Source organism: Neoarius graeffei, chromosome 7 (assembly GCF_027579695.1).
Source record: "Neoarius graeffei isolate fNeoGra1 chromosome 7, fNeoGra1.pri, whole genome shotgun sequence".
Taxonomy (NCBI): Eukaryota; Metazoa; Chordata; class Actinopteri; order Siluriformes; family Ariidae; genus Neoarius; species Neoarius graeffei.
Window position 1 is genome coordinate 71,332,779 of NC_083575.1, and position 24,367 is coordinate 71,357,145.

General features: G+C 40.2%; 1 protein-coding gene across 1 annotated transcript in view; it reads left to right on the top strand.

The window, feature by feature from the left end:
- The window catches only part of pgbd5 (piggyBac transposable element derived 5), a 65,674-nt gene that overhangs the window by 25,100 nt on the left and 16,207 nt on the right, over positions 1-24,367 (top strand). Inside the window, exons 2-4 of the mRNA XM_060924836.1 lie at positions 7,876-8,306; positions 16,360-16,494; positions 21,070-21,250. Coding sequence (XP_060780819.1) covers positions 7,876-8,306; positions 16,360-16,494; positions 21,070-21,250 — 747 coding nt within the window. The remainder of the gene's footprint in view (positions 1-7,875; positions 8,307-16,359; positions 16,495-21,069; positions 21,251-24,367) is intronic.

Genomic DNA, 24,367 nt, shown 5'->3' on the forward strand with positions numbered 1-24,367 from the left:
GCTTATTTATATATTTTTGTTTGTGTAATTGGAATTGTATTTATGCTCTAAAAGATTTGCTCAATTAAGGTCATTAAGAACTCTAGTTAATTTAAAGGTCTGCACATTTGGAGAAATATACAGTAAGTGTATAATGTGCAATATGACAAGGGATGTTAAAATAAAGTGCAAAAATGGCTTTGCTCCTAAATGGGTTGTATAATTGTCATTAATAATTTGTGAACCCAATATTTTATCGACCTAAAGCCATGGCATCAATAACACAATGCACAGAAAACTGGTGTTTGTCCTGTTTTGTCGCATTCCTAGCTGGAATTAAAATGGATTTTTGGAGGTTTAGCACCATTTGAGTTACACAACATGCCTACCACTTTAAAGGTACAAATTGTTTTTTTTTCTTTTTTAATTGTGACACAAACAATAATTAAGATGAAAAAACAGAAATCTAGAGTGTCCATAGATATTCACCCCCCAAAGTCAATACTTTATAGAGCCACCTTTTGCTGCAATTACAGCTGCAAGTCTCTTGAGGTATGTCTCTATTAGCTTGGCACATCTAGCCACTGGGATTTTTGTTCATTCCTCAAGGCAAAATTGTTCCAACGCCTTCAAGTTAGATGGGTTGCGTTGGTGTACAGCAATCGTCAAGTTATGCCACAGATTCTCAATTGGATTGAGGTCTGGGCTTTGATTAGGCCATTCCAATACAGTTAAATGTTTCCCTTTATACCACTCCAGTGTAGCTTTAGCAGTACGTTTAGGGTCATTGTCCCATTGGAATGTAAACCTTCGTCCCAGTCTCAAACCTCTGGCTGACTCAAACAGGTTTTCCTCCAGAACTGCCCTGTAGTTAGTGCCATCCATCTTTCCTTCAGTCCTGACCAGCTTCTCGGTTTCTGTAGATGAAAAATATCTCCACAGCATGATGCTACCACCACCATGCTTCACTGTAGGAATGGTGTTCTCAGGGTGATGGGTTTGCACCACAAATGACATTTCCCATGATGGCCAAAAAGTTCAATTTTAGTCTCATTTGACCAGAGAATAATCTTCCATGTGTTTAGGGAGTCTGCCACATGCTTTTGAACAAACTCCAAACGTTTTCTTATTTTTTCTTTAACCAATGGCTTTTTCTGGCCACTCTTCCATAAAGCCCCACTCTGTGGAGTGTACAGCTTAAAGTGGTCCTATGGGCAGATACTCTCATCTCCGCTGTGGATCTTTTTTTTTTTTTAAGATATTTGGGGGGGGGGCTTTTTTCACCTTTTAATTATTGGATAGGACAGTGTAGAAACAGGAAACGAGCGGGAGAGAGACACAGGGAGGGATTGGGAAATGGCCCCGGGCCGGAATCAAACCCGGGTCCCTGGATTCATGGCATGGCGCCCCATCCACCTGAGCCACGACGCCCCCCGCTGTGGATCTTTGCAGCTCCTTCAGTGTTATCTTTGTTGCATCTCTGATTAATGCCCTCCTTGCCCGGTCTGCGAGTTTTGGTGGGCGGCCTTCTCTTGTCAGGTTTGTAGTGGTGCCATATTCTTTTCATTTTGCTATAATGGATTTAATGGCGCTCCCTGGGATATTTTTTATAACCCAACCCTGATCCATACTTCTCCACAACTTTGTCTCTGACCTGTTTGGAGGCACCTTGGTTTTCATGTCGCTTGCTTAGTAGTGTTGCAGAGTCAGGGTCCCTCCAGAACAGGCTGATTTATACAGACATCATGTGACAGATCATGCGACACTTTGCACACAGGTGGATCTTAATCAACTAACTGTTTTATGAAGTGAATTGGTTGGAGCAGCTCTTATTTAGGGGTTTCATACAAAAGGAGGTGAATACCTATGCACACTCCAGATTTCTGTTTTTTCATCTTAAATTGTGACACAAACAATAATTTTAAAAAATGCAATTTAAAGTGGTAGGCATGTTGTGTAAACCAAATGGTGCCAACCCTCCAAAAATCCATTTTAATTCCAGTTTGTAGTGTGACAAAACAGGACAAACACCAAGGGGGATGAACACTTTTTTGCAAGACACTGTAATTAATAAGATCAATATGGTGTTAGCCATTAAGAGACAGTCATGATGATATTCAACTTGACAGGATTTCTTACAAAGCCAAAATATGATACTTGATGTATTTTTGAATAATGAATCTCAGTGAAGTGAATAAAAATGAAGTGGTAAATGAACTTGTCATCTGGACCCCCTCGATAACACATTTATTTTACACACGGGGTTCAGGAAGATAAGGACTTTCATACAGTGCTGCAATCAAATGATACTGCTGTTACACTACCCATAGAGGTGTGGGCCCGTGGTGACACACACTATGCAGAGAGCTCACACTGAGCACCTTTAGAAACATGTGCACACTTTATCCTGAAGATGAATGTCGACTGAACCTGCATGTTAATATTAATAAATGTACAGCACGTCTGGATTGTTTCTGTTATGCTTTTATACTGTTACTGAAGATCCTTGGCTCAGAATGCTAAGCTTGAATGTCTGTCTCTCTGTTAGTTAGTACTGTGTTCCTACATGATAGTCTGAGCTTTAGTTCATCACCTCTGATTGACTGATTGGTCATTAGTAGCATAAGATAAAAGGGCAAGGAGCCAAATAAAGAGATTTTGATGTACTTTTTCTGTGATGCCTTTACCTGGCTTTCTTACTCTCATTAGGTGATAGGAACTCACTTGGCAGAACGTTGGAGTGGACTATTTAGCTATTATTCATCAAAGTTGCATACCAATAAATCTGACTGTAAAATGGATACACAAATTCCATGACCCTTTCCTTATTCATGAATTTCATTTCAGTGTTTTAACAACATAAAATGTCTTATTGGCTGCTATATAAGCAAAATGGATATCAAGTATAGCATGTACTGTAGTATAAGTACAACAATAAATATGGCAAATGAGACCGTCAGTGATGGCGTAGCTCACTCCAGCCCCGTCTAGTCCAGAAGGAACGATCTGAAGTGGGCCACCTTGTGTAATAAATGTTGCAAGCCAAATGCACTATATACAAGAGGAATCCATAACTCGCCTGGTCCTCCCTGTTATCTGGCCAAGCAGCAGGGCATTGTTTGCCTTAAGGGTGTTCCCCTCAGACACATCAGCATTTGATGTCTCGACATGTCTTGCCATTGGAGCTATTGCCTGCTTGGCCAAGTATGTGGAGCAGCCACTGTACACCAGCTGCCTCACTGTTATCTTTTCACGGACCTATTTTTTCCAGCATCACACCTACCATACAGATTGCTATGCTGGAATCGTCATCATCGCAGAGACAACAAGTGTACTGCACTTGCATGGGTTCTGCATCAGCTTTCTCTTGTGCTGCCAAGGAGAGGTTGTCAAACCCCTGTGGAATAAACTATACGGAGCAGTTTCATTCCAGTCTCTTGAGGCAGGAACAGTACTGACCCCAAGGGCACCATCAGCTGCAATGTGCTGGTCCTGCCATATGCAGCTGCTGTTGACCTCCCATACTATACAGTGCCATAACCATAGACATCTTGGTGGAGTCAGTATTGAGCACAGAATTATGGTGGGTAAAAGAGAGGGAACATTAAAGTAAAAACTGCTTGCACTTCTTGCATGTTTTTCTAAGAGCAAAGCCTCTAAGGAAGGAAAGTGTGGGAAAGGAACAGCATCAGTGCTTCTGAGGATTCACTGGAGGGTTTAGAACTGCCAGAGGGGTTTGAAGTGAGTCATTGCAGCACACAGATGACGTGATTCATGGTGGCATCCAGATCCTAAAACTAATGATGATTATTCCAGAGTGGTCTTCAGTCACTGTGTTAGATTTAGTGAGTTTTTCAGTGTTTTCAGATGGAGGAGTGTAGCAATTTGGAATTTACTGGAATTGTTTTACTTACAGTGCCAGTCAAAAGTTTGGACATGCCTTCTAATTCAATGGTTTTTCTTAATTTTTATTAATTAAGTCACTTCGTGTCTTAAAGTAACGATGGATTTTTTTTTTTTTTTAACAGAGTCGAGCGGTTCTTGACATAATAATGTATGGATTACTACAGTTCTGGAATAGGGCTATTTACTGTATTTTTATTATTTACTATTTAGGTCTCAAACACATTAAGAAGGCAAGAAATTGCACTAATTAACTTTTGACGAGGCACCTGTTAATTGAAAAGCATTCCAGGTGACGACCTCATGAAGCTGGTTAAGATAATGCCAATAGTGTACAAAACGTCATCAGGGTAAACGCTGGATACTTTGAAGAATCTAAAATATGAAACGCTATTTAAAAACCTTTTTTGTTTACCACATAATTCCATATGTTATTTCAGAGTTGTGATGTCTTCAGTATTGTGCTACAGTGTAGAACGTAATCAAAATACAGAAAAAACAATGAATGAGTGAGTAGGGGTGTACAAACTTTTGATTGGTACTGTGTAGGAACTGTACTCCAATGTTGGTTTATTAATTCATTCAAATTGCTTTGCAGCCATATTATATGCACAAACTTGCACACAAATTCAACATTTTTTTAAAATGCTTCATAAGTACAATGGAGTTTTGTGTTCAAATGACGACTGTCTGATAAAATAATCCACTTTATTTAATCCTTTAAAAATCCCAAAATCCACTGATGGGCCGAGATTTACAATTCTTATAGTTCACGTAAGTAACTACATACCTTTTTATTATTTTTGCTGAAGTTATTGATAAACTTATAGTAGGTATTTAATGACATGCTTTAAACAGAATAATTTAATAACAGAACAATAGTTTAAGGGATTAAGGTGTACATCTTTAACTAGTTACACCAGAAAATGCTTCCTGGCCTTCTGTAAGTCAGTTTTAACAGCGTTGTTAAGACGTTTCTAATCTGCAAGGCTTATGCTTAGGTTACCAAACCTGAGATAAATGTTAAAACAAGGCTTATAAGCCATTGAGCACACCTTAAAGTGCTGATGACACGTTTTTGACATCTTTGGCGATGTTTTATAACATAAAAAGTAATTCCCGATGATCCATATATTAATTCACGAAGGCGCCTATTTTACAAGTTATGATAAAAAACGCGGCTATTTGGGCAAATTTGATGGGGCTGCAGCACCCAGGAGACGAAGGAGGAGGAGGAGCTATATGACGTCAGCGAAAGAACCTTCCTCCTAACTTACCAGTTTGTTGTTGATGCGACAGGTGTTCAGTTTATCATTATTAGTATTATTATTATACATTATATATATTAGTTATTATGCCTTCGCGTTGTGTTGCTGGCTTTTGCTCCAAAACCTACAAGGATGGGGTAAGTTTATTCAAGTTTCCCAGAGATCCCGAGCTGCATGCGAAGTGGGTGAAGCAAGTCAGGCGCACTCATGACAAGTGGGAGCCCTCACCAACATCTGTCCTGTGCTCTGAACACTTCGATTTGGATTGTTTTGACATCCTTCCCAGCTTAAAAGAATCTCTTGGGTGTTCAGTTCAGCACAAACGTGTGTTACTACCATCAGCAGTGCCTACACAGTGTTGCCAGATTGGGAGGTTTCCCGCCCAGTTGAGCGGTTTCAAGTGCATTTTGATGGGTTTTGAACATATTTTGGGCTGGAAAACGTCAGCAGTATCTGGCAACAGATACTGCTGACGTTTTCCAGCCCAAAATATGTTCAAAACCCACCTAAATGCACTTGAAACCGCTCAACTGGGCGGGATTCCTCCCAATCTGGCAACACTGCCAGTATTCCGGAGGGGGTCTACTTGTAGCTATGCCGGATCCAAAGACAGTCCTCCTGTCAGAACATGTGTTGTGAAACGACATAAGATAAAGGTACGTAGAGCTATAGATTCTACATGATAATCATAAATGTTTAATCATAAAGTCGGCATGATATCAGTCATGTATTTGCTTGTGAAAGCTTGCGGCTTTCATGTAACTGCCGCCTAGCAACGAGAGGCAAAGGGTAAAGAGGGTAGGCTATCATAGATTCTATTCGGAAGAGATCAACACAATTCTAGACTCCCAGAAGAGGAAGAGCTAGCACTAGAGAATTCACCGGCATTTTCATGCGCCATTTCCATTGAGTAGAACCAGAGTAGAACAGCCAGTGAACCGCAGCGTGTTCTCCCGCTGACGTCACAACATAGCCGCGAGCCACGGACCCAGTTTTCTTGCGCTGTGCAATTAAAAGTTGGATATTTGCGTAACAACAGCTTCTTTTCACATAATTATAACAGAAATCTAACATGTTTGCCATGTTGTATAGTTTATTTAAGAAATTGCATAGAGTCATGTTCGTGTCATCAGCCCTTTAAAGTGTCTGTAAGTAAAAACTATTTTGCCCCCTGCCTTTTTTTTCAATAATTGTTTTGTTTGATTTAAATATAACTTTTCTATTAATTATGGTACTTTGGTGTTTGTAATTATTAATTCTTACTGTTTGTGTTGATCTAGTTTTATGAATACCTCAGTTGCGTATTGGTACTTCACATGGGCGTTTCTAGCTTTTGAAAAGCCCAGGGGCTGAGTCAGATTTTCCTGGGGCTTGTATTTTTTAAGGGAGATTGGCATAGATAGGTTGGGGAGGAGGTTATATCAAATTTTACAAGAAATATTATCACCCACACACATTCAAAGATTGACATCTTTTTATTAGTGATTTTTGCACTGCTCTTTTTAAATTTAATGTCGTTCTCTTCAGTTTCTGTCTCTTTATTATTATCATCCTCAACACCCATAATGTGTCAGGAAACTGAGGCATGGGCCAACTGACTATTAAATATCACTAGTAAAATTTATCATCAGTTTAATAAAAAAAATCATTTCTCACTCAGATATCTCTCCTTTAGGACCACAAAGACACCAATTCTAAACTACATTATTATATTACAGCATTCAAAATCCCAGATGACATCCCAACTCACAAGACTATGATCATATAAATACGTCTTCCAAGTTTCTGTCACACACGCGCACACACATACCATTTTCTCCAATGCATCCAGGCTCAGTTGTGGTGTCTGGACAACACAGATTTATGTTGACATTAATACTGCGTGGAAAAAAATTGTCCCTATATGTGACTGGTATGCCAAAGGCTGGCTATGGTACGGTCGGCTCGCTGGTTCTGTGTAGGCTACATGTAGCATTAAAACATAGGATTAAATTATGTCAGGGCACAAATTGTTGTTGACCTGTTAAATAAACTTAGTTGGGACAAAGAGACCACCACTGTAGATATTCATTAAACCACTCAAACTTTTGAGCAAGCCTGGCACACTAATCATACAGACCCTACTCTGTAAATTCAATATAACCTACAAAGAGTGGTTTTTGTGCATCAACATAATTCGATAGGTTACACACACACACACACACACACACACGGTCAATGACTGACTTACCACCTGTTTTCATCTTGAAAAATCCAACAATAGTGGATTTTTTTTTTTGAAGTCGTCTTCCAACTAGTTCTGAATGTTGTTCTTCTGTTGGCGGTAACCAAAATGTTCTCCCTTCCCCCTCCGTCTTTGGACACTGCAAGTCAAGTTCCGATCTGTTTCGCTTAGTTGTTTTCTATTAATCTGTTACTTTATTTGAGGGTGAAAATACCCAGGGCTATAGCCCTGAGTGATAGGGCCTAACGACGCCACTGATACGTCATACAAACTTTTCATACTCCCAACGTCTTCCTTTCCACCATGGAACATGCTGTTTTCAATTCTACAAATCACTTTTAAAGAAAACGAAATCTTCTCGAACTAAAACCAAAACAAGTAAGGCGATATTAGATAAGATTAAAGGTTACATATGAATGCCTGTCCTAAGTGCACTAAATCTTGTGCTGTGTTATATGGCATAACATACTGACTAATGTGTGTGTTCAATTCCAATGTCAGGTCCCACACAGAAAATGCCAGCCACTGCCACAGCCATGGATTTCTTCCAGCTCTTTGTACCTGATAATGTTATTCAGAACATGGTGACTCAGACCAACATGTATGCTAAGAAGTACCAGGAACGCTTTGGCAGTGATGAAGGCTGGACCAACGTGACGCCGGCTGAGATGAAAGCCTTCCTAGGCTTTGTGATCTCCACCAGTGTGCACCACTGCGAATCCGTCCTGAGCATCTGGAGCAGCGGCTTCTTCAGCAACCGCAGCATAGCACTCAAAATGAGCCAAGCACGCTTCGAGAAGATCCTTAAGTACTTCCATATTGTGGCCTTCCGTTCAAGCCAAGGTGGTAACCAGGGCCTTTACAAGATCCAGCCCTTCCTGGATTCACTGCAGCAGAGCTTCAGCTGTACCTTCCGGCCCTCGCAAACACAGGTATAGAAGTACATTAATACAACACCTTTTATTTACTATACAGTCTCCAGGTGCGTTAGCTAAAAGGATAGATCTATACATGAAATAGTAATGCTTTACATTAAGGTTCTCTTAACATGACTTACTGCATTAGGTAACATTTAGGAGCATGATGTACTTCAACATTAAATAAAGAATAAAATATGAAAGGGGGTGTAGTTATAGGAAAAACCCTGACGTTGACTATTCCCTTGAAGAGTTTTATTCTTCTTACACATTACATTAATGGCATTTAGCAGATGCTCTTATCCAGAGCGACATACAACATACCCTTTACAGCCTGGGGAGCAGTTGGGGGTAGGTGCCTTGCTTAATGGCATTTCAGCCACTCCTGCTGGTCCAGGGAGTTGAACCAGTGACCTTTTGGGTCCAAAGCTGCTTCTCTAACCATTAGGTCATGGCTTCCCCCAACACAGACATTTACAACGATTGCAGTTTTTAATTGATTAAAGAATAACACATTGGACTTTTTAACCATTTACAGTAGCATTATATTTTACTTCATGCGGTGTAAGATGTATTACTTTACTGTAAATGTTTCCCAATTGTTTACTGTACATTTAAAGCAATTTACTGGCAACTCAGCATTACATTTTGTGGTACAATTATTATATGATTTGTTAACATTAACTGATGCAGTAAATAAATTATAACGCTAAGGGAATTGTAATACAAAAGGGATACACCACAAGCAATAATGAAATAATTCAACTGAATTAAAATTTAATTCAATTAAATAAATAAGATGAATAAAGATTATGACAGTTAAATGGTCATTGTCACTGCCAAACCTGATCCAGGCTTAAGGCGAACCATGTTTGGTTGACTTGGCCAGAAGTACAGCATTCAGGTGGCCAGTTCCTTTCTGTGCATTCACACACACGGGCAATTTAGAGTAGCCAGTTAGCCTAATTGCATGTCTTTGGACTGTGGGGGAAACCGGAGCACCCAGAGGAAATCTACGGTATGTATACACGGGGAGAACATGCAAATTCCACACAGAAAGGCCCCTGTTGGCCACTGGGCTTGAACCCAGAACCTTATTGCTGCTGTGAGGTGACAGTGTTAACCACCTCCGTGCCACCTGACAGTTAAATACTGTATGTATATTTAATAGTTATTCCACGAAATTGAGTCGTACATGAGCCGATAGACGATGAGGCGCATAGCACCGAGTTGGCTATAAGCCATGTACGATGAGATTGAGTGGAATAACTGTTTTATTCTATCCACATTCACTGGATTTTGAGAAACAGAGCATTTTTATTGTTTGCAAATTCAGTAAATAAAAACTGTGTACAAAACGTCCAACAAAATCATTTCTACTTAGCGGACACGTGACAAATTGCATACATGCGTAATTTTATTGCTTAAAAGATGAAGAATGTAAACAAACCATCGAAATGACCGTTGCAATTTGTGAAAAATAATTCTTGGGGAAAAATACAATACGTTCTTACCATCAAATACTTTCATTCCTTTTTTTTTCCTTTTTGGGGGTTTTGTTTTCAAGTAGAGTTTTTATTTCATCCTCAGTTGGTTCAGTAAAACGTACCGCCATTTTGTTTTTCTCTACTCACGGTATATGAGCTGATAGCCTTGTAGTAATCAGTGCACGTGATTGCTCATATCCAGTGAAAGTGGATAGAATAATAGATTTTAGCCAGGGTAAAAAAAAAAAAAAACATTTTCAGATGATTTTTTTTGTTTGTTTAAAAAGTTAATATCATGGCAGAGCTGCCATAAGCTAGTAAATGGGTCGTTTTATCCCAACAACAGTGCTGCTCTTCCATTAGCGTGTTCCAATCCAGTACACTGGTTTCCCCCCCCACACACAAAGTTTGTTGAGCAACAGACATTAATAATGGGGCTGAGTTCCCTAGTGCATTACATAGAAAACAGCAAACAAATGTTCAAATAGATTTTTGTCTACAAGTCAGTCAATTTATTTGTTAGCTTTTTGGCAAGCTTCAGATATTTTTTTGTTCTGTAAAATGAGAGCCATTCAGCCATTCTTTGGCATATAATGAGTCACGGAACTGACAGAAGCCAGTTTCAGACATTACCAAGGGACTCCACAAACTCCCACCAAATCTTGGCAGTATTAAATTGTCAGAAACTAGGACAGGCATAGAGGCTGAGCGTTTCTGTGCCAGAAGGAAGTGGGTTGGGGATTTAAGGCGAAACTTTGGCCCTCCAGCTGTAATTAGAAGCATGTAGACGTGCCACCTGTCAGGCTCTCGTCTTCTTCACTCATGTGACCCTCCCCGTGGTTTACAGGCCATGGGCAGAGCCATATTTTCAGTTTTACTGAGCTTCAAGGAGTGTTCATGATGATTTATGGTGCTGATTTAGCTCCCTGTAATGGATTCTGTAGGTGATGTCTGTGGAGACTGCCATCCCATTTAAATGTGCCAAGGATCACTGAAATAACCACTTCCACTAATTAATGCTTAGATCCATTATCATCTGAAGAACACACTTTCACGTCTTCTACATTTATCTTTAGTGTTTTAGCAACCACAGGACATAACCGATTCAGGAGGTGTGTGAGGGATTTGGTGAACCTTTTAGAACTTTTTGTCAGACATTTTCCCCGCAGCATGTCATTTTCTAGCAACACAACATGAGGTCAGCTTCTCACAGCAAGTAGGAGAGTGTTTGATAGAAAGAGAGAAAGACAACAGAGAAGGGAGCTTTTCCCAGGTCCCATGCATATTGCAGAGATGATGACCCACTTGTCAGAGCTGAGGGTTGGATGTGCACTCAAGCACTGGTCTGAATGTGAGGGGTTGACACTTTTTTTTTTTTTATTATACATTACTACAGTTCTCCAGGAGTTTCATAACTACATTGGGTAGCAGAAGTAGTCATCACTCTGATGTAAGTAAAGCTCTAGTAAAGTCAGTCCACTCAGCAGCCATCTTTGCAGCTCTCCTGGGCAGATATTTTAAGCCATGCAAGAACAAGCTTCTATCTACTTGAATGGGGAATGACTTGTATACCAGGAATGAATCAACAACATGACACTTTGAAGACAGATTTGATATCTGACCAAAAAAAAAAGACAAAATACAGTATTTCTTCAGGTTTCTCTGGATATTGCATGTGCACATTTCTCCATCACTAATGAAGCAAAGCACCTAGGGCTGCACGATTATGGAAAAAATGATAATCACGATTATCTTGATCAAAATTGTAATCGCGATTATTAATCACGATTATTCTTGATGTTAGGGAAATCACTTACATTTTATTTCACTATATTCAAACAAAGGGCAGCACGGTGGTGTAGTGGTTAGCGCTGTCGCCTCACAGCAAGAAGGTCCGGGTTCGAGCCCCGGGGCCGGCGAGGGCCTTTCTGTGTGGAGTTTGCATGTTCTCCCCGTGTCCGCGTGGGTTCCCTCCGGGTGCTCCGGTTTCCCCCACAGTCCAAAGACATGCAGGTTAGGTTAACTGGTGACTCTAAATTGACCGTAGGTGTGAATGTGAGTGTGAATGGTTGTCTGTGTCTATGTATCAGCCCTGTGATGACCTGGCGACTTGTCCAGGGTGTACCCCGCCTTTCGCCCGTAGTCAGCTGGGATAGGCTCCAGCTTGCCTGCGACCCTGTAGGATAAAGCGGCTAGAGATAATGAGATGAGATATTCAAACAAACAATATGAACAGCTTTCAGTGCAGAATGAAATTTAAAAGAGAAATTCTGATTTCCAAATGACAAATAAATGAAATTTATCCAAGAAAGTACCAAAGGATGAAGGAACTGAAAACTCAATTGCAACAATTACATAGCATTATACTGAGGCCTACAAGTTTTTAGCTAGAAAGACCAGCCTATCAACATGCTCTGGCTTTAAACATGAGCGAAAGCAGGTCACAACATTGCCTCCAGTGCTAAATAGTCTGTTGTTCCGACATAGTTAGCTTTTCTCTCTCACCTCAATGTTACCTACTCTCACGCTATCACCCCTTGAAGAAGATACCGCTGCACTGAAGCTCTGGGCACTTGGCCAGTATTGCCAGATGCTGCTGACGGTTTCCAGCCCAAAATATGTTCAAAACCTGCCAAAATGCACTTAAAACCGCCCAATCTGGCAACACTGCACTTGGCTTGCTTGCTTATTTAGGCGGAGTAATGAAACCTTACATGCATCGGTTCGCCCCCTAATGGTTTGGCGGAGTATTGGTCAAAAAGTGCTTGATCAGATATACAGCAAAGCTCGCATTTTAAATGGAAATAAATCGCGATTTTCATTTAATTTAATCGTGGCAGCCAAAATCGTGATTTTCAATTAAATTCGATTAATTGTGCAGCCCTAAAAGCACCCCGTATCTGTGCATGTATCAGTTTAAGAATCTGATGGTAGGGCTGTGCTCACAGCTCGCGATACTCGATCATGCACAATTTTCGGGGGTACGATACGATATCGTTTACTCACTTGAAAATCGAAAATCCCATATGAGACACATTTCATGCATATCTCCCGGTTCTGTAGCAGGTTGTCATCAATTTTCACTTGATTTAAAGCATGTTTCATGCCAGAAATCGACGGAAATTCATGCTTGCAACCTGTTCCAACCAAAGACGTTATTTACAAATGGCGCTTCCAGTTACTCAGGGCATGCGCACTAGAAATTAGGCGCTCTGCTTCAATGCGCTCTGCTACAGACGCTGCAAGCCGCTAATTACGTCCCCATGTCTCCATGGCCTCGTCTCGAGACTCATTGATTGAATAATTTTGGCACCAAACGTATTTGCGCCCTCTGCTTACAATACATTAAAGACATCGTTTAACTCGATATATCGCGATATATCGTGAGCAACTGATGGCAAACGAGCACAGCCCTACCTGATGGGATATATGATTCCTGACAATGTCTTGAGCATCAAGGTGATTGGCCTTTATTTTAATTTGTTTTTAAACCGGAAGGGCAGAATTTACATAATGTTGAGTTACACATTGCCCCATTCATATTTTAAGCAGTGTCCTGACTCTACTAATAGCATTTCTGGTCAGAACCATCGCTGCACTCAGTAAGATGAATTTGTTTCATTAAGGTGGAACAATAATTCATTTTTCTGATTAACAAATGGACTGAGTTGCCACAGTCAATACATCACTGCCAGTTTGACCAATTCAATTTGTGCTTCCCATGACTCCAAAACATCCTGCACTCTCCAATCTTGGAACATGCACAAATATTTAACCGTTCACAAAAAAAAAGGATCAAGATGGATAAAGGGTGCATTGGAATCATTTCTAGCACTTAATATGTCATAGTGTGCATTAAAACACATTTCTGCTTCCCAAACTTTAAAGTACTATTGTCTGTACAAGCAGTATAGTGATTTGTAAACCAAGCCAAATCAGAGTCACATATGGCCAAAAGTTTGTGGACACCTGCTCATCACACCTATGTGGGCCTTTTTCCAAACTGTTGTCAGAAAGTTAAAAGCATGCAATTGTCTTCAATGTCTTTGAATGCTGTAGATTTATGATTCTTCTTTCACTTGAACTAAAGGGCCCAAACTTGCACCTCCATGACAGTGCCCCGATGCACAAAGCGAGCTCCATGAAGACATGGTTTACCAAGGCTGGTGTGGAAGAACTCAAGTGGCCTACAACGAGCCCTGACCTCAGCCATTTTTGGGATGAACTGAAATGCAGATCTTCTCGCCCAATATCAATGCTTGATCCCACTAATGCTGTTGTGGCTGAATGAGAAATCCTCATAACCACACTCCAAAATCAGAAGAGTGGAGCAAAAGAGGGGAATAAATCTGGAATGGGATATTCAAAAAGCACATATGGGTGTGATGGTTAGATGTCCATATTTTGTATGATATACATCTCTACATTCACTGGATATGAGCAATCACGCGCTCTGATTGGCTATTCTCCTACTAGGCTATCAGCTCATATACCATGAGTAGAGAAAAACAAAATGGCAGAGCATTTTGCTGAACCAACCGAGGATGAAATAAAAACTCTACTCGAAAATGAAACCCCAAAAAATACAAAAAAAAGCAACAAAATATGGAATGAAAGTATTTGATGGTAAGAACATATTTTTCAAGAATTATTATTATAGCGTTTTTCACAAATTGCTGTCATTATGCTCATTTATTTACATTCTTCATCTTTAAGCATTAAAATTTGTTTTTTTTTTTTTAATTTTTTTTTTAGACTGGTTCAAAAAAATTGAAAAGTACATAACTGAAATGTCCAAGGAAGAATTAAATAAATGTCTAAAGCTATTCTATACCTCGGCACGACAGCAAGACGGTACTTTGTACAAAAAAACAACACTAAAGTCAATTCGTGCAGCCATCGATAGGTTTTTAAGAAATCTGCCTAAGCGGAAATTATTTTGTCGGACGTTTTGTATTAAGTTTTTATTTATTGAATTTGCAAAAAATAAAAATGCTCTGTTTCTCAAAATCCAGTGAATGTGGATAGAATAAAACAGTTATTCTACTCAATCTTGTTGTTCATGGCTTATAGCGATCGGCTCGTGTACGGCTCGATTTCATGGAATAATTGTTTTATATAGAGATTTTTTTTTCATGATATGGTGTATTTAAGCTTCCAGTGAAGCTATGCAGGAGAATTACAGTACCACCAACATGCTGGTGAAATTGTTAGGACAAATTATTTAGGAATCCAGAGAACTGTTTTGATTTCAAATGTTTGATGCAATTTGTCAGATGATTTTATGCAAATTGTGTATGCTACCTTGTTGTGTTTTACTTTATCTCAACTGAGAGGAAGAAACTGAGTTCATGATATTAAGACATTCTATAATTACTATATAATGCCTTTTTCGCCTTGGGCACGTCTGTCTAAGCTGAACTGATTATGATAACGCCTCGTTAAGAATGAGTAATTTGATCTAAAAGAACAGATGTGTGGATAATTTACTCTGGTCTGAATCAAGGGTTCATTGTTTTCAGGCTTGAGTTGAACCATCTCAGTCTTTACTTACAAGTTCCAGTTAAACAACTGCGAGATGGAGGAGACACGTTAAGTGCCTGCCTTGGCTTTGCATTATCCTTCGCTGGTGTCGTTGAGGTCCCTGGTGTCGCACAGTCGAGAGACAACCTCAAACACTCATCTGTCATGAGTAAATGAAACACCATCTGCTCACAGGCTTTTTTTCACTTCCATGGCAACATTGCCTTGGCAGCGCAGGCTGTGCCAGCTCGTCCTTGACGACTTCCCAGTCAGGGCAGAGAGCCAGCTCATCATTTCATCTACTATATATGAACAGCTGCTGAGACACACAGGGGAATCAGTGAGTCAGCACACATGCATTTCTGACTCCTCCTGATTTTGCCTTGTGTTGCCTTAAATCCAATACTATACTATTGATTCATTTCCATTATGGATAGTAAGTCCACCAAAATTGCACACCTTGATGATAATTGTGTCCATCAAACAATTTGGCCCATGGAAATAATTAAGTTATTCCACGAAATTGAGTCGTACCTGAGCTGATGGCTTATAGCTAATTCGGCCATGTACGATGAGATTGAGTGGAATAATGGTTTTATTCTATCCACATTCACTGGATGTTGAGAAACGGAGCATTTTTATTTTTTTGCAAATTTGATAAATAAAAACTTTATACAAAACGTCCGACAAAATCATTTCCGCTTAGAATGTAAACAAACCGGCGAAATGACAGTAGCAACTTGTGAAAAATGCTATAATAATAATACTTGAAAAATAAAGATAAACGCTTACCATCAAATACTTTTTATTCCATATTTTGTTGCTTTTTTTTGTATTTTTGGGGGTTTTGTTTGCGAGTAGTTTTTATTTCACCCTTGGTTGGTTCAGCAACACGCTCTGCCATTTTGTTTTTCTCTACTCACAGTATATGAGCTGATTGGCTACTCTACGACTAGGCTATCAGAGCGCTTGATTGCTCATATGCAGTGTATATGGGTAGAATAAATTAAATTACGCTTACCTTTCAGCTCTCACTGTGATGGTGTGCTGTGTCTCAGGTGCTGCATGAGCCCCTGATCGATGAGGACCCTGTGTTCATCACCACATGTACAGAGAGGGAGCTGCGCAAGAGGAAGAAGAGGAAGTTCAGCCTGTGGGTGCGACAGTGCAGTTCCACTGGCTTCATCTGTCAGGTTAGCCAGAAACCCACTGGTACAGCCATAACGTAATGTTTCACTATTTCATACATGCAATCACAATAGGAGACTAGTTGTAATGAATCATAGGAAATGCACTCATGGTGTAAAGACATTTCTCCATATATTAATTAACTACCATTATATACACAGCCAGTCAATCATTTCAGTCATCTGATCCTAATAATGTTTTGGCTAAGGTTCAGGAAATGGTTTCATGCTAAAAAAAAAAAAATCTAAAATGACAAATACAAAAATGTAAAACTACAACTAAAAACGAAAGTAAACTGGGAGATATTTTTCTTTTAGTGGAAACACAATCTAGATATAACTGGAAATTATATCCATGGCGAACTGGAGGAGTCTGGAGACAGAAATCTTAGAGGCTGTCCACACGGCAACGGATTCAGGTGAATCTGATAAAATTGTTTATCGTTTCGGCCTGGCGTCCACACGGCACCGGCGTTTTGGGTGCCCCAAAACGAGAACGAGTTCCAGAGTGGAAAAATCTGGCAACGGCGCCGTTGCGAAGTCGTCTGGATGAGTAGAACGGATTTGTTTACGATGACGTCACAACCACATGACTAGAACAAGCAGCACTCTCGCTGTTTTGTATGAACCACTGCATTGCATTCACTTTTGTATACAGCTTTTCTTTTAAATAAACAAGTAACTGAACCATTTCTTGAATTTCTTTTTTTTATTGGATAAGACTGCTTTTCAAAATGTTCACACACAATATAAAAAGTTATATAAATTATATAAAAATGCTTTTCAAAATGTTCACACACAATAAGAAAATTAAGTTATATAAAACTATGCACACTAATAAAACTAATTTGTACACACAGAAGGCACGATTTCCTCGTGTAGTCACAGCCATCTTCTTCTTGTTGTGTGTTTGTTCCTGTGAGTGCTTCACGCCGGGTAGAAGAAGGGGTTTATGCGCATGCGTCCTACTTCTTCTATTGTTCTGGTGTCTCCAATGGGACCGTCTTACAGCACACGTAGAGGTGTGGCATGTGTATTGCATCGTTTTCAGCAATCGTTGCGTTGCCATATGTACCTGATATTTTACTGATCCGTTGCCCATGTGGACGCGATATTTTTTTAATAAAATCTCGTTGCCATTGTCGTGTGGATGTAGCCTTAGTTTCTCAGTCGTTAGGCTGTGCTACTTGCTCTCGATAGCACTGGCTTGAGCACTTAATTAGCATTCGCCAACACTACTGATGAGCACTACACCAGCTGGAAGGTGACTTCACTGCTGCGCTGATGGTGCCGACTTGCAGGTCAGAATAAAATGCAAGTTTCTCAGTTAATACATTTGTGTCCTATCCCCCCCCCCATGTGTGAGCACCTAATAAACTGATATGAGTGATTCCACGCTTATGGGTACTGAAATGGGGACATGAACTTATTCACCTAAAACCATTTCTTTTTTTACCATCAGGTCACAAAACATGTAATCTTTAATGAATGATATGTTAAAAGATAACTTCAATTTTCTGAGATGTAATAAAAACATATTTATATGCCAAAGTCAAGCCTATGAGTTCCAAAATGTCTGTTACATTACTTCTGTTACGATTGTCCATCTCGCGTCTGTTACAAATTAATTACAATCTAGCTATATACCATGTTAATCTTATTGAAAGAATGTGTATGTTTATTCTACTACACATGTTTATTAATTATATTTGCTAAAACATCACCTTCCTATGTTTCAAAAAGTAATTCTACATTGTTAAAATTGAGAATATATATGTCCACAACACTTCTGTTACGTTCTGACTTTGGCATATAAATATGTTTTTATTACATCTCAGAAAATTAAAGTTATCTTTTAACATATCATTCATTAAAGATTACATGTTTTGTGACCTGATGGTAAAAAAAGAAATGGTTTTAGGTGAATTTTTAAAAATAAGTTCATGTCCCCATTTCAGTACCCATAAGCGTGGAATCACTCATATACAATGAGAAATTTCCTTGTTTTGTTTTCTGTATTGTACCTAAATGTTTTAGTGGACCCAAATCAGAATTCGAGTGTAGTTGAACAAATTTGTGCATCCAAAGAGGGAAGAAAAAAATCAAGCTGGTTGACCTCACTATTGAAAAACATAAAAAAATATTTTTAATGTTTAAAGTGCTGATGACACGAATGTGACTGTATGCAATTTCTTAAATAAACTATACAACATGGCAAACATGTTAGATTTCTGTTATAATTACGTGAAAAGAAGCTGTTGTTACGCGAATATCCAACTTTTAATTGCACAGCGCAAGAAAACTGGGTCCGTGGCTCGCGGCCATGCTGTGACGTCAGCGGAAGAACACGCTGCGGTTCACTGGCTGTTCTACTCAATGGAAATGGCGCATGAAAACGCTGGTGAACTCTCTAGTGCTAGCTCTTCAACAACCAAATACTGGTACTTTAAGCAGTGATCATGATGGCATGATTTTATCTGATTTTAAATAAATGAGATTGATAATAATGTGAATGTTCACAACTAGTACATAAACTCTGCAGCTTCTGATTCAGCAGCTGCGTCATACTCCGCAAAAACATCAGCAAGAACCTACAATATAAATGGAAATGCAATACACTAAGCTCAAATGACTTTTGGAAAGTATCATTTCTAAATTTTTTCTACATATTCTTGAAGTCGGTCATCGGGGTACTTGCTACTGTTCCCTAACAATGCATGGCAAAGGGTAAAGTGTAGTGTTGCTACGAGTACTTGCTAAAGCCTCCGGTGGAAGATCCTCGATGTGCTGATAAGACATACAGTTCTATATAACACACAAGTGTCACGATAATCACAAAACAGATGCAAATTGTTAAAATACCTAATTTTTAAGCAATCACGTGTTGATCTCTTCCGAATAGAATCTATGATAGCCTACCCTCTTTACCCTTTGCCTCTCGTTGCTAGGCGGCAGTTACATGAAAGCTGCAAGCTTTCACAAGCAAATACATGACTGATATCACGCCGACTTTATGATTACATTTATGATCATCATGAATGTGTACTCTATGATGTGTACTCTATGAGCGCTCTGGAGCGAGTCACTTCCAAGATGGCCGCGCAGACTGCAGTGTTACTATTTTTAGCATCATGTCGGAGCACTCTATAGCTCTACGTACCTTTATCTTATGTCGTTTCTCAACACATGTTCTGACAGTTGGACTGTCTTTGGAGGAGTCGCCTTGTCCCAGGCGACTGCTGGATCCGGCATAGCTACTAGTAGACCCCCTCCGGAATACTGTAGGCACTGCTGATGGTAGCAACACACGTTTGTGCTGAACTGCACACCCAAGAGATTCCTTTAAGCTGGGAAGGGTGTCAAAACAATCCAAATCGAAGTGTTCAGAGCACAGGACGGATGTTGGTGAGGGCTCCCACTTGTCACGAGTGCGCCTGACTTGCTTCACCCACTTTGCATGCAGCTCGGGATCTCTGGGAAACTTGAATAAACTTACCCCATCCTTGTGGGTTTTGGAGCAAAAGCCGGCAACACAACGCGAAGGCATAATCTCATCTCATTATCTCTAGCCGCTTTATCCTGTTCTACAGGGTCGTAGGCAAGCTGGAGCCTATCCCAGCTGACTACGGGCGAAAGGCGGGGTACACCCTGGACAAGTCGCCAGGTCATCACAGGGCTGACACACAGACAACCATTCACACTCACATTCACACCTACGGTCAATTTAGAGTCACCAGTTAACCTAACCTGCATGTCTTTGGACTGTGGGGGAAACCGGAGCACCCGGAGGAAACCCACGCGGACACGGGGAGAACATGCAAACTCCGCACAGAAAGGCCCTCACCGGCCACGGGGCTCTAACCCAGGACCTTCTTGCTGTGAGGCGACAGCGCTAACCACTACACCACCGTGCCGCCCGTGAAGGCATTTTATATATATATATATATATATATATATATATATATATATATATATATATAAATAAAAACCTAATAATGATAAACTGAACACCTGCCGCATCAACAACAAACTGGTAAGTTAGGAGGAAGGTTCTTTCGCTGACGTCATATAGCCCCTCCTCCTCTTTCGTCTCCTGGGTGCTGCAGCCCCGTCAAATTTGCCCAAATAGCCGCGTTTTTTTTTATCATAACTTGTAAAATAGGCGCCTTCGTGAATTAATATATGGATCATCGGGAATTACTTTTTATGTTATAAAACATCGCCAAAGATGTCAAAAACGTGTCATCAGCACTTTAAGTGGAAAAAAAATCATTTTTAACGTGCTGTTATATGAAAAAAATCAATGACTGGGTGGTGTGATGTGACCCGACATGAAGCAGTTACTATTACAACTGGAGGTTGATTATTTTCCTAGAACCGCATGCCCTAAAGTGTGTTATTCTTCTCACACCACAGCAATGTGCAAACTATTACAGTGTTTATGTACAACACATGATATTAATAATTTCTGAATGCAGCGTTTTTTGCTTTTGAGAAATGTCATGGAAAATTGACTAGTAATCAAACAGTAAAGTTAGTTCTACAGTTGACAGTGCTTGTATATAATGACCCCGTGTGCAGATTTATGTACATCTGAAGGAGGGCTCTGGTCCAGACGGACTCGACACACTGAAAAACAAACCGCAGCTCCACAGCCTGGTGGCCAGGCAGCTCTGCCAAAATCTGTCTGGACGCAACGCCATCATTTTCACGGGCCCCAGCATCACCAGTCTCAGCCTGTTCCAGGAGTTTGAGAATCAGGGTGAGCACTGCAACTCTCATCTATGTACACTCACTCACTCACTCTTTAGTTCTTTATTGCTTCTGCTTCTCCCAGCTTGCCATGTGCTTATTATAATTGGCTGTGTAACGGGAAGTGTTCACATTTGTTCGACTTCAAACACAATCTTGGTTCAGTCTCAATTTGTCAGCACTTTCTGCTCTAATCTCTTCATCCAGCAGCTCTTCCGGTTTTCAATTAGTGCTGACATTCTGGAAATGCGTTAGCAGAGAGAGGCATCCGTGTTTGAGCTTGAATTTTCAGTAGAAGAATGTTTTATAATGTACACATGTTCAGTTTCAGTGGCTGCGAGTCAAAATCTATTTCCAACCGTGCTGGAGAGAAACTTTTATGAAAGAAAATATAAAGGGCAGGATTGGTCCAGTTAACACCGATGATACCATGTTTATGAACATAATTTGACAAGGACTGGATGATCTGCATGAAAATTCAAAAACGTTTACCTTCTGTGGTTCTGTGCTGATTATGTTAGTAGTTGACCAACTCTACAGTCATTACATCCAGGCTTGTAGTACTTGAGTCCAGAACTTGGACTCGAATCCGACACATGCCCTAATTTTAAGGACTCATGACTTGACTTGGACTTGAGCACTGATGACTCAGACCCCGTCCACACGTAGCCGGGTATCTGCTAAATCGAAGATATTTTTCTACGTTTTGGCCTGTCATCCACATGAAAACACATCAAAAACGAATATTCAAAAAAACTCCGGGCAAAGTGAAGATTTTTGAAAACTCCGTGTATGCCTTTTCGTGTAGACAGAGATAACCGGAGTTTTGCGTTTTAGAATGTCGCAATCTGCGCCAAGAAAATGACAACAAATCTGCTCTGACGTCAAACGTGCAACCTTTGTTTACTGCAGAAGCCAGATTAAGCATGGACTTAAGCTAGCCGCACACCACGGCGATCCACGCGGTACCAAACCGACCCATTTCAGAGCCGACTCCCGACAGGGCACGCACATATCCCCCGACTGTTGACGAGTGCAGTCGCGATTGAAGCGACACGTGACAACTTAATAGCTTTGTGATTGGCTATTGGATATAGTTACTGTTAAATCCAACACTTGAAGATGCTACAGGCTGAATTACAAATGACACAACATGGAATATGTAGCGCGCTATCTAGGCTGCATGAGCTATTATTTCCAACCTTAAATAGTGCACTTATATAGGGGAGTTAAAGCGATTTGGAATTCAGCCACGCAACTTGAGCAGAGTGGCTTTCCAGCCCACTGTGTCTATGGATAAAGCTTCAGTCTATAGAATTACAGTATATACCTGCATTAGGTGCTACCAACACGTATTTCTCGCGCTAGAAATTGTGTTTAATGATGTCACGTGTTATATGCGAAAGATACTACGATTGGCTATTGCTAGCGACTCTCGCCGATCAGTCTGGCTCCCGATTAGTTTTTCGAATCGGCTGTGAGATGAGTCGGTACCATCGAAAACTAGTCTTTACGCCTGACTCGCGACTTCAGTTGGCTCGGTACGCTGAAAATCGGCGTAGTGTGCGGCTAGCTAAAGAGTAATGGATCGGAGTAGTGCCTTGAAAGCGTTAATTATTGTGCAGGTGCTATTTACATCTTTAATTTTAGAAGCCCAACTACTGCTCCAAGAGCGCAGGCGATGTGATTAGGGGGTAGGATTTGGGGAAATAACCATCTACAGGTTTGGAATGCTTATGAATGTGATTGAAAACGCAGATGTTCGGTTATGTGTGGAAGGGATTTTTTTCGAAGACAAGGTGGTGTGGATAAAACATTTTTATAAACGGAGGGGGGGAAAATGTTCGGTTTTAAAAATACCCGGCTACGTGTGTACATGACATCAGACTCGTGCATTAACTGCATTCGGACTTGTAAATTGGAGACGAGGACTCGGATTTTTTCTTTATTTTTTGTGACACACTATAATAATTTGGCATAAGATATTTATATCTACGTTAATTTTTATACTAATTTTGTGCAAGAGAATGCACATTCACCTGTCCATACGTCATGTTCAGAAACAAACTAACGTTAATGGCGCTAAAATGCCTGGAGAGAAGCCCCTAGGATTGTCCGCTTTGTTTATACAGACTTCTCATGCAGTGGGAAAAAATGCACTGCTATGTGTGTGTTCCATATGTAGAAGAACTATCGAGGAGACGACGAGGACAACCTCGAACTTCAATCATCATTTGGTAAGACTCCACATAGAGAAGGAAGTGACACGCCATATTCGTTGTCCTGTTGATAGCGGGGCTTGCTGTCCGATGAACTAGCTAGTGTTAACCTTCTCGCATGTTATTTGCCCTGTTGATAGTGGGCGGGGCTTGCTGAGCGATGAACAAGCTTTTTATCTGTAGCCTGTTAACTAAAACGGGGCAGTCGAGCAGTAATATTCGTCCAACGCAGTAGCAGAGACGCTTTCACATAAAGGCAGCAACAGCCACCATCAAATGGTGCGGGTGGAGTCTTGTTCTCGGACTCGACTCGAAATTTTCTTTCATGACTTGGACTTGAACACTGGAGACTCGAGACTGGACTCGGACTCTAGGTTTATTGACTCAACTAGAACACCCTCAACTGGCTATCGTTTTTTTTTTTTTAAAGCTTGTTGTCATCAAATACTGCAAATATATTAACTCAGCTATGACACAACTTGTCAGTAACAGACATTTTTTTATTTGTGTTTGTGACAGCACACTGAAATGCCATCGTTTCTAACACCAGAATGTTGAATAAATTATTCATAGCCTGCAAAATGGAGGAGTCACCAAAGATTCTCCATCATCTGAAAGTTAGGGCCTGTTTCATAACAGGCAGCTTTAATCTAAAGCAAGTGTATATTATAAATATTAAACCCTTGGTGGTTAGAGTCATTAATTGAGAATTTTTATGTTCTGGCCCTGCCAGAAAGCTGAAAATGCACTCATTACATCTCAGTATGGTGACCGAGAGTATAAAAAATAAATTCATACGAAAACTGCATTACATCTACTCGTCCGTCACGGCGTACCACAGAGAACCCAGGTAGTTTAAACATATTCTGTAGTTTTATTCATTGCACCTGTGGCCATATTTTTTTGGA